This window comes from Drosophila gunungcola (genome assembly GCF_025200985.1).
Source record: "Drosophila gunungcola strain Sukarami chromosome 3L unlocalized genomic scaffold, Dgunungcola_SK_2 000014F, whole genome shotgun sequence".
Lineage (NCBI taxonomy): Eukaryota > Metazoa > Arthropoda > Insecta > Diptera > Drosophilidae > Drosophila > Drosophila gunungcola.
The window spans coordinates 631,902-642,682 of NW_026453182.1; the positions used below are offsets into that span (position 1 = coordinate 631,902).

At 43.0% G+C, this 10,781-nt stretch overlaps 1 protein-coding gene across 1 annotated transcript; it reads right to left on the bottom strand.

Moving 5' to 3' along the window:
• Positions 1-431: 431 nt before the first annotated feature.
• Positions 432-4,702, bottom strand: LOC128260107 (uncharacterized). The gene is made up of 3 exons (XM_052992839.1): positions 4,538-4,702; positions 3,379-4,466; positions 432-2,698 (listed from the first exon to the last, which is right to left on the bottom strand). Exons 1-3 carry the CDS (start codon positions 4,610-4,612, stop codon positions 544-546), a joined length of 3,318 nt encoding a protein of 1,105 aa, XP_052848799.1. The 5' UTR covers positions 4,613-4,702; the 3' UTR covers positions 432-543.
• Positions 4,703-10,781: the final 6,079 nt, after the last annotated feature.

Sequence of the window (10,781 nt, forward strand, 5' to 3'; positions counted from 1 at the left end):
CCTAATTATGGTAAAATAACAAATATTTTCGTTTTTTATCTTTGGTATATGAAAAAATTATTACAATGCCAAATTGCACTTAACTGTGGTGAAATGGTTTTGCAGGCCGCTTATTGCAGAAAAAATATGTTCAATGAGTTTATAAAGCGTAAAGATTTGTGAAACATCTAAGTCTATTAGAAAGAAATTAATAAAAAATAAAATATAAATAAAGTCATTTCTAAAATCACCTTTTATTAGTTTGTTATTGTATTTGCAATCAGACTTCAGTCCAAGTGTATAAAAAAGCAAAACAGCAGCAACCATTTGGAATAGAGATGTAGTAAACAACAAAACCGATAAATTAATTAATATCAGTAACTAAGTAGTCTCACATATCACCTTAAAGTTGTACCGCATTTAAAAAACATTTCCGATTTAGGTGCTTGCAATACAAATGTCAATATATTTAAAGGTTTTACATAAATGGTTTACAGTCATTCTAGTTGATGCAATGTAAAAGGTTTCTGGTCATTTAAGTATTTAGTTAAGTATATGTTTAGTTCAATCGTCGGCCAGGTCGCCCACACCCACACCCACTGCCACACCCAAAGTGGCCTGTGGAGGAGCAGTGGTGACCGTGCCGAAGGGCAGGGGCAGGGTGTGCTGGGTGGCCGAGGCCCAACTTCTGCGGGGCAGGATCCGGCCAAAGTTGAAGTACTTCTGGCGCAGCTTGTCCTTGATCTCGTCCTCGTTCATGATGGCGCTGGCCTCGCGGAAGTTGAGGAAAATGCGGCCCTTGTCGTCGGTCTTGATGGGCAGAATTTCGGTGCAGACATTGCGGGCCTTGAGCATGAAGCCCTCCTCCTCCTGTTCACCAGCTGCTGACGGAGGTCCTCCGACGAGGTTGATGAGCCGATCTTCGGGAAGCGCCGCCACACTGTCCAAACGGGAGTCCATGGACAGGGATCTCGGTGGCTTGGCCGTGCTCGGGTGGTTTTTCTTCTTCCGCAGGCAGAATGGATCCCGATCGCTGGCCTTGACATATTGGACCACCGGCCGATTGACGCCCCACTTTGGTCGATCGTCCATCTTGTTGGCATCCTTGTCCTTGCCCTGGCTCTTCTTCAGACCCTTGTCCTTGTCTTTGTCCTTGCTCTTGGCCTTGAATGTGGTTGTTGTGGTGGTGGTTGTGGTAGTTGTGGTCTCATGATCCTTCTCTGCAGCGGACTCCTTAGCGGGCTGCGTCTGAGACTTGGACGTCTGTGTGGTGGTGGTGGTGGAGACCTCCCTCTTGAGCAGGACCTTGTAGAAATTGTCGTGGAACAGGCAGAGGTCGCAGTTGAGGGGCAGCTCTGTTTGGGTCTCCACATCCGCCTGGTGACCCAACTCGTGATGCAGTTCCTCGGAACTGTTTCGATTGCCCAGTTGCAGCGGGGTCTTGAGTGGTATCAGTGCCAGTTTGTCTTGTTCGGGTATCGAAACGGGTGCCACATCCACCTCCAAGGAATCCGGAGAGAAGCAACCACTGGCGGTGACCAGGTCCGTTCTGCCCGATCTCGCAGTCTCCAGAGGTTCCTCCTCCTCCTTTTCCGCCTGGTAACCATCCTCGGTGTAAATCGAGGTGTCTGTGCGATGGGTCATCGTGGCCTTCGAATAGGAACCCGGTGTCTGTGGCTGTTTCTGCATGGGCTGCTGCATAAAGTATGTGGCTATCTGTAGGTTACCAATGGCGTTTTGGAGTCCAAAAATATCGCTGGTAACTGGCAATGGAATGAGGGTAGCTGGTTGCATCAGCAGAGCCATGTTTTCTTTATCTTCCCCCAAGAAAGAGGGTTGCCCCTTTGGTTCCTCCTTCTTGGAATCCTTGGGTATTTTAATGGGCTTAGTGACAGTGCGTCGAAGGTTGATGGGTGTGCCAATCAGGACTTTTTCTTCGGTGACAACTGAAGGGGCAGCTCGTGGCGTATTGGAGGGTTCTTCTTCCTGGGGTGAAGGTTCCACCCCTCCAGTTTCACCCGCCTCCTCTTCCTCCTCCACGGATTGAACCCTTAGAAGCTCCGACTCCTCCTCTTCCGTTTCCTGGGACATTTTGGAGGGTTGGCGCACCAGTCGCTTCATTTGTTTTTCCAATTTGGCCGCCACTTCGGCTTTTTGAATGGCATCCAGCATTACTTGCTGCTTTTTCTGCTGGGCCTCGTCGCGTTCCATAAGAGTTCGCCTCTCGAAATCGAGACGCTCCTGCTCCAATTGCTTCTGCCTGCGAATGCGCTCCTCCTCCATCTGTTCCTCCTGCCGATGGCGCTCCAGTTCCCATTTCCGGATCAGTTCCCTCTCGTGAAGTTGCTTCTTGATGGCATTGTGGTACTCGGCTGCCTTGCGCCTCTTGTCCATTCTCTCGGCCAGAGTGTGGGCATCCAGGGGGGCATTCTGACCCCTCAAGTAGGTGGAGGATGACTGCATGGACTGCACATCGTCCTCGCTGTCCTTGAGATCGTGCATCCCGCGAGTGAGCCATCCCGGTGGCTGTTGGGCCGCCTGATGGCCAGCTCCTCCATTGAAGTTGGCCCAGCGGGCCCGTTCCCTTTCGTGCTGCTCGTGCACGTAGAAGTCACTCTGCTCCGGATTGCCAATGTGCACCTGGTAGGTATTCGAGGTGGAAACGTCGCGACTCATGCTCATGTTGGACGAGCTGGGCGGGGCGGGCATATAACAACAGCTGAATGAAAGTAAGAAAATATATTTAAAATAAAAAAGAATGTCCATTTATTTTACTTCAAATTAATATTTAAGGAATTATCAAAACAAATACTAATAACTTTGATGAACAAAAATATATTTGTTCTATTCTAACTAGAAAATTTAATTTTTTCTTAAAAACAATTGCCTTTGTAACCATGGATTCAATCGAATTGATTGTAAGAGTCATTTATGATACTGACAAAATGATATAATTCATTTGGAATTACTTCAGTAAATTAATATTTTTTATAGTGAGAAATCCATATTATATTTAGGGTCAAAGATGTGGCTTAAAAGTGTTTGACTTTTAACGAAAATAATAAATACAGTTGCCTTTTAAATTAATTAACTTAAATTTAATTATTTATGTAAATGTCAGATAATAATTTACGGTCACTAAAAATCTGATTTTAATGTTACTAAATAATATATACTAGGTTTATGAGAATTTAAGTGCTAAAAATATATTTTATGGGCTGCAAGTATGCATTATTTGAATGTCAAGGCCCGACTTAGATAGTAAAAATCAGAGTAAAATACCCAACTCATCAGAAGTTATTAAAAATAATAAAGCTGGTTTACCCAGTTAAATTGTTTCATGTTTAATTGCAGTTTGCCCCTGTGCTTTTTGTGCGATTGGGTCACTTGGTTACTCACCCATCGGCCATGTATCCATCGGCTGCGAGTGGCTCGTATCCCTGCCCTGGCACACGTCGTCCCTTGATGGTGTATGCCTTGCTCAGCGGATTTCCCGGGGGTGGTTGGTGTGGAATGGGCATGGGGATGGGAATTGGTGCAGGCATTGGTGCAGCTGCCGTGCCCGCCTGTATCGATCGGCGGAGGCGTCGGCACCCGGCCACGCCCCCTCCCACGGCGCCTACACCACCGACGCCGCCATCCAGGACACTGGCACTGCCCATGCCACTTATGCTCTCGATTTGGCTCGCACCGTCGTTGAACCAAATGTCGGGAGTGTGGGGATTCTTGGGCGTATCGCTCAGATAGCCGGAGGTGTCTTCCTCCTGGCAACCCGGAGGTCCCTGGACTCCAACTCCCCCTCCCCCTCCCCCTCCCGCTCCCGCTCCTGCTCCTCCGCCCACTCCTGCCGCGTTGCCCGGGGGATTGTTTAATCGATGTGGCCCGTTGCCGGGATCAATGTCAGTTGGTTTGCCCGTCTTTTCCTGGTGCCTCACCCTCTGCCGAATGGCTGGCAAACTGGGACTCCGCAGGCGCTGCTGTTGCTGCTGGAGATGGTGGTGCTGCTGTTGCTGCTGTTGCTGCAGCAGCAGTTGCTGGTGCTGCAGCTTCAAGTGTTGCTGCGCCTCCTGTCGCGAGTTCTGCATCCTGCCCTTAGCGGTTTGCAGGGATGTGGGCACCAGTTCCGCGTAGCGAGCGGGATTCTGCATCTGGCGGGACGTCATACCGGGGGCATAGCTGCCCCGCCTGGTCCTGCGGTACATGGACTCGTCCTCGTCCTCGAAGTCCGCATCGGCGTCCGCATCCAGGTCGTCGATGTACCGCTCCAGCTGGTTCATGTAGGCCTGATTTCCATGCCGATACTCCGGCTGGCGCAGGATCAGTTGCATATCCGGACCCTGGTTTCGCCGCGAATGACTGGAAGTTTGATTGGACGTCGAGGTCTGACTGAGATCCAAGTTGGAGTAGTACGTGCGAATCGAGGTGCGTTCAATCTTGTGGTGCGAGGTGTGCTGATGATGGTACATCTCGTCCATGCGAGCTATTTCCTCTGTTCAAAAATATTTATTAATTAATTAAACATATAAATCAACTAGATATATGCGTGCAGTTAACACACCTCTTCCTTGGCCCATTGCTGCTTCTTCAAGTCCAACAACCTGTGCGTTTGCCTGGCCTCCGGTCCCGTAATCATGTCAGTTCATTGCACTTCCACTTCACAGGCCACAAATATCAAAGGTCGGCTGGATTCCTAGGCACTCGGTGAAGCACCACACCAAGGCTGTGCAGGAGCCTCACTGAAATTCCTTCGAACCCGCAACACCGACAGCCGAAATTCGATTTGTTTTGCATTGGAATGCCAGCGGGTTGTCCTGGCAACAACAAGCCCCATTCAAGGAGTAAACAAAACCAACTTCGGTACCTTTCGAAAGGGGTACTGTGATTTTAATAAGATGTTTAACAGCTAGGAAAGCTTTAAATAATATTTTGGATTTTTAAATGGGATGGATTTATTGCAAATGAATTTATTGCAAATTATTTATTTTTTAATGTTATTTACTATTTCATAATTTAATATTTAATATTTTCATAATAATTTGGGACCAAAGCTAAAGTGACTGGCATTAAGTCATAAACATAATATTCTAGGTTGGCTTTGAACTTATATAGAAATTATTTTTATTCGTTTTAAGTTTTAAGACATGTTCTGTTTAAATAATTTGACCGCCTGATCGTTCAAACCCGAGAAAAATTTATTTTTTTTAATTTTGTTGAAGATCTTTGTATAATACTATAAAATCAATGGTTCCAATTTTTTTTAATTCATTAATCTTTTAATATTTTTTTTTTAATGTTTTTTATTTAAGATAAGTTAGTTATTATATATTTACAGGGACTGTAAATAAGATGTATTTTTAAATCCTACTACGGTTTTTATCTTTTATCTTACGAAAAAAATACAGCTTTGTTTGTTTTCCAAATTTGCTATATTTATGCAGAGGGTATTATAATTTCAGTCAGAAGTTTGTTTTTATATATTATTATAATTAATTAATAATAGGTCTCACACATTATACTAAGCATTCAGTTAAGGTATTCGAAGTTCTTTGAGTCCGCGTTAACCTTCCTTTTTCGTTTTCGGTGGGGGCAGTCCTTGCACTCGCTTTTGGCAGTGGGTTAATGCAGCCGTGTAAACTTGTTATGTGGGCGGTGGGGCGCCCAGAAACAAAGGCTATCATCGCGTGCCCGATGTCTGTTCCCAAAATACACACTCTATTTGCTGTTTGTTGGTACAAATTAAAAGGACAGCGAGGAAAACAAGGAAGACTCCTGCGACTGGCAGCACGGGGCCTTTGGCTTGGGGGTCCATCGATTTTCCATCAAGGGTGGACTATTGCCACACGCGTAAGTTCAATTACCGCATATGAGGAAGTGCGGGCGGAGAGAGCAACAAGTTAGCCAGCGGAATCTTGAACCTTCGGGCTAGCGTAGGTGTAAAATGCAGAACGAACGTCCTTTCCTCGTCCGGTACTCAGTCTGTCCATTCGATTAGCGGAGGGACCAACCTACCCGAGCTCAGAGAATTTATTTCCCATGGTCAAAATAGAAATGGCCAAAAGATAAAGGCCAGCGAAATATCTCATAACCCATTTTCCATAAACATACAGAGACCACAGAGCCAGATCGGAGTGCTTGTGGTTGTGTCTGTGGTTGTGGCTGTGGCTGTGGTGCCTCCTGCCTGCTTTTTGGCTTTTCTGCCGCGGTGGTGCTGTGGTGCGGTGGTGCTGTTGGGTCTGTTTTATACGCGTGGGCGTTGAAATCACTGCCAGTCAAAAGGTCATGTTATGATCTTGAGCGAACTATGTGTCTAAGCATGAGAGCATGGGAGCCCGGGCCCGAACAAAAGTTGAGTCGAGTGGAGTCGACTCAACTCGACTCGAGTCGAGAGCAAGGCCCAGTCTCAAAGACAGACACCCAGCGAGCACACTGCAAAAAATATTTCGAATTGAGACCTAAGTGCAGAGAGATAAAGTTTTCTAATTGCCCACATTCTCAACAAGTTATGTTATAAGACATATCACTTATAGTTTAGTTTCACCTTAATAAGTAGATAAATTCTTTCAAAAATGTTCGAATTTTTTTAGTCTTAAGAATATAATTTGCATTTTTTTAAGATTCCAATTATTAATAACTTTTTGATATTTCAAAAGTGTAATACAAATAGATAATTCAAACCATAAAAGAAATTGAATTTCAAATTCACTAATTATTTTTGCTGTTTTACGACTTTTTGTCAGCTTCGTTAGAAATAAAGAAAAAATAATTAAAACAATCTTTTTTTGGCTTTTATATTTAAAGGAACACATATAATACAACAAATTAAAATTTTGTTACCCTTGCCAACAATATAATTACAAATTCCAGTCTATTTTGTAAAACAAGTCTCAACTGACGATTACCAGACTGTTTTTTTAATGGAACACTTAATTTTTGTATTATGTTTGAAAAAAAACTATTGTTGGTTACTCTTAATAACTTTTAAAATAAATCGTTTTGTTTAAGATAGTTAAAGCTGGCTTTTTATGAATAACAGTTATACAAGCCATTTTAATTGAACCAAAATAAAACTAACTTGGCCATAAATTTTTTACAAGTGCCCAAGACGGGGCGACCAAGAAAAGGAGCAGCTAGAGATCAGACCAAAAGCAAAGTTGGGGGTGTTGTGGAGAAAGAGAGAGGGAGAGGAAGAGGACAGGGAGAGGGAGAGGGGCAGTGCCACAGACGGAGACGGCAATCAAGAAATCCCACTTGATACAAGTGCATTTATAAGACATTATAATGAGTTTTTATAAACTTAAACAGGGTCGCCAGCGAGCGGCCCTAGGGCGTCACTTAACTAGATGATCTCGGACATTGATCATGATGAAGATCATCAAGATCACCGGGGATAATCAAGATCATAATTGCTTATGCAGCTGGGTCAAGAGTCGAGGCGACCCATCTCCCATGCGAACACATGTCACCACTCGGGGATTTTCCCGGCCCGTTCGAAAAGCCCAAAATGTCCGAAAAGAAAGTGATCATGCCAGGAGTGATGATCGGCTCGATCATGTCCGCTGCCATTTAGGCAGCAATTTTCATTCATCTTGCAATCGGTCCCGAGATTTTCACTTGTCCGCTGGCCGATCGGGCGGGCAATCAATTGAACGATCGCGCTGATCGCGCCGGATCGTTTTGCTCGATCGCTCTATTCAAACGATCGATGTATCATTTAGCGTATAACCTCAATACACCTACCAATAAACAAACAAGCCAAATGCCTAATAATTGTAATTTTCCATATTTTTGTCGAGTCTACGATCGGAGACGAATGCGATGAACTCAAACACGATCGGGCCCGAAGGCAAAGGAGTCGTTTAAATGGCAGATAGAGAAAGATATATGCACATTGACAGCTATGGTCGTAAAAATAGTAACTAGTTAAGGGGAAGTTTATTTAAAATAATTGTTATCTTGTTTTCTGTTTTGTGATTAGTGCACTTATTTTTAAGACATCAATTGAAGCACCTAAAATTAGGAAAGAAAAACTTTAATGGGTATAATATATTAATTTAGCTTTTTGCTGGAATATCAATGGAAAATATTTAAAAACTGATATACTTAAATATCCTAAGGCTATAAAAAAGATAGCATAACAAAATGTTATGATAAACAGAAAACAAAAATCTTACAGATTTTTAGGAACGCACCTTTTAATTTTAAAATATTTTTCTTATGATTGTAGAACGATTGGTTAATACCCTCTTAGGAAACACACAAAAACCCCATTTAGTTTCCCCCAACTGTGCATATTTTTAGATGTAGAGGTAGAGAGCATTAGACCATACGTATTGATCAAAATTGATGATGTTGACACGAACTTTGAACGACTCTGATCGTCGTCGGCTTTCAAGGGTTTCTCAAGCGATTTTCATAAGTGATTCGGGCAACTCGTGTAGCAAACGACTCTGGGCTTCGTCTCAAGTGAGAGTATCGCTCAAGCTCAATTGATATATACAATGGCTTTTTTTTGGGGTTTTTGGGCTGCTGAAACCACTTGAAATGGTTTTCACAACCAAGATCGATGATCGATCGAGCTGCGTAATGGAGCTAATTCGGAAGAACGACACTGAGATTGACATTTCGCCTGGCTTGACTATGAATTTCGTAATTCTGAACAGGTTGGCGCTGTCTTCTTCGAGAACTTAATTGTTAAGCTCTTGAAACACTACGCCGTAGAATTTAAGCGAGACAAACCAAATAGTTGGGAATTGCGTTCGCTGCACTTTCGATCGAAACTCACACGAAACTTGGCTGCCCAAAAATGGTCACTTTACAGAAATAACACGAAGGCCCAGCGTTAGCGCCAACAGTCAACTGTCAGGTGTTTGGATATCCCCTCCAACTTTGACTTCAGCCTCGGCTCCAACTTCAATTTCGAATCCAACTCCATCCACTTCCACTCGCATGTGTGAGCCACGAGTCGCAGTTGAAAAGGAAAAAAAAAACAGGGAGTGTGGGTATTATAACTTTGCGATTAGTTTTGCCCCAGCCCACAGAATGAATGTTATACGATAAACTTAAGTAGTATATGTTGAGGCCATAAATAGAAAAGAGTTTTCTAATGTGGGAACTCAATTAGCCGCGGATTAAAGTTAGCTAAGAAATGATCACTTACAGAGATCCTTGACTCAGACTAAAAACCTCTGTAACTCCAAACACACTGACTTGTTTGCGTCTGATAAATTCAATTGTATATCTTTGGCGGAAAGCATTATACCCAAGGGTAACTAAATGATAAGCAGAATTAGTCACTTCTTGGTGACGGCCATGCGAAGGCCTTAAATTGAAATGCTAAAAATTATGGAAGAAATTACCTGGTTAAATAATGAAACATATTCTCAGAGTTTTATGATTTTTTCTCTTTTCCCTCAATATATGTTAAATAGAATAACATATTGGTCTCTCTTTTGGACAGATGCTAGTATTGTATCACAAATTGTTTTGTTTATATCTGTAACTCTAGGCAAAGGTTATGTAATGCGTTTCAATTAGTTGTATATTCAGAACATCAGTTCTGTGCGACAAACCAATTGCGAACAATGAAATACAAGTATATATCTTTGTTAAAATAAAAACTAATATTTGCTTGTGATTTATTTAATGTCTTTCATAAGCTTATTAGATACCAAAAATTTATTTTTAAACATAAACGCATACTTGTTTGATAGAGTATTCTAGCCTGCGATCACTGCTTCTAGCCAATTTGATTTATTTTTTTCCCATTGCATTTGCTTGTTGTCCTCGCGGCTGACAACATGTTACACTTTGGTCACTATAATGAGCCGTAATTAGTGACACCGGTGTATCTGCGACTAGTGCAACTGCGACTGCGCCATTCCAGCAATGCGACAGCGATCGCCAGCGGCTGCGTGTGAAAAGTTGCGCGCTTTTTGATAATTGCCACCAGGCTGCGTCCACGTTGGCGTCTGCATTTCTGGCCGAGAAGCCACCAAGCTGGTGTCTTGTGGCTGGAAAGGTGGCTGAGGAGCTGGTGACATGGCCATGTGTCAACGTCGGCTTCGTTGGCGGCGGTAAATGTCAGACTAAATGAAAGGAAAACTGATTACGCTTGACAAGTTCAAATTGTTTAGGGACAGGCGACATTAAAGACCGAGAGTGAAAGCCTCAGCTGTCAAAGGTTTTTTCTTCATTTCTTCATTTCGCTCCCCCTATTTTCGTTTCTTCTAGAGATTGCTTTTTTTTTCGCCGAAAATCTGACCAGCAGTTTCCCACCGAAGCTGGAAAATCTTAAAATGTCCACTGATTGCCGGAGCTTGTTGTGGCCACATGCATGGAGGTAAAGGCCCGGCCCGAAGCAGCCTGGCCTCAACTTTGGCTAACGGTTAATACAGTCCATCATTATCAGAAATGCGTTTGCCAGCTCCCAGAGCCAGATCTCTGGCTAAGGTCAGTTTAGAGACCGAAAAATTGTTGCCTACAAACCCTCCCCCTCCCCCCCTCCTCAAAAAAAAAAAACAACAAAATTCCCACAAGGCGCTGGCTGCACCTAAAAAAAAAGATAGAATATTGGGGATCAACTTTAGTAGTACTGAACATTGTTATACAGATAATAAAAGACTGAAAAATATTAGCTCTGCATTTAATTCTTCTTCTTTGAAAATTAATAAAACAATTTCTAAAATATAACATAATAATATAATAATAATGCTAAAAGTGGTTTTTCACAGCCTGATTTGTCATTTGGGCTTTAAACGTGTAATTCCGTTCAAAAAAAAGTTTAAGGCAATACGGCAATTTAT

Excerpts from the sequence above, each read along its gene's own strand:
- LOC128260107 (XM_052992839.1), bottom strand. The coding sequence starts at position 4,612 with ATGATTACGGGACCGGAGGCCAGGCAAACGCACAGGTTGTTGGACTTG. Across the intron at positions 4,467-4,537 it reads AGCAATGGGCCAAGGAAGAG|GAAATAGCTCGCATGGACGA; the intron begins GTGTGTTAACTG and ends TTTTGAACAGAG. Across the intron at positions 2,699-3,378 it reads GATGGATACATGGCCGATGG|CTGTTGTTATATGCCCGCCC; the intron begins GTGAGTAACCAA and ends ACTTTCATTCAG.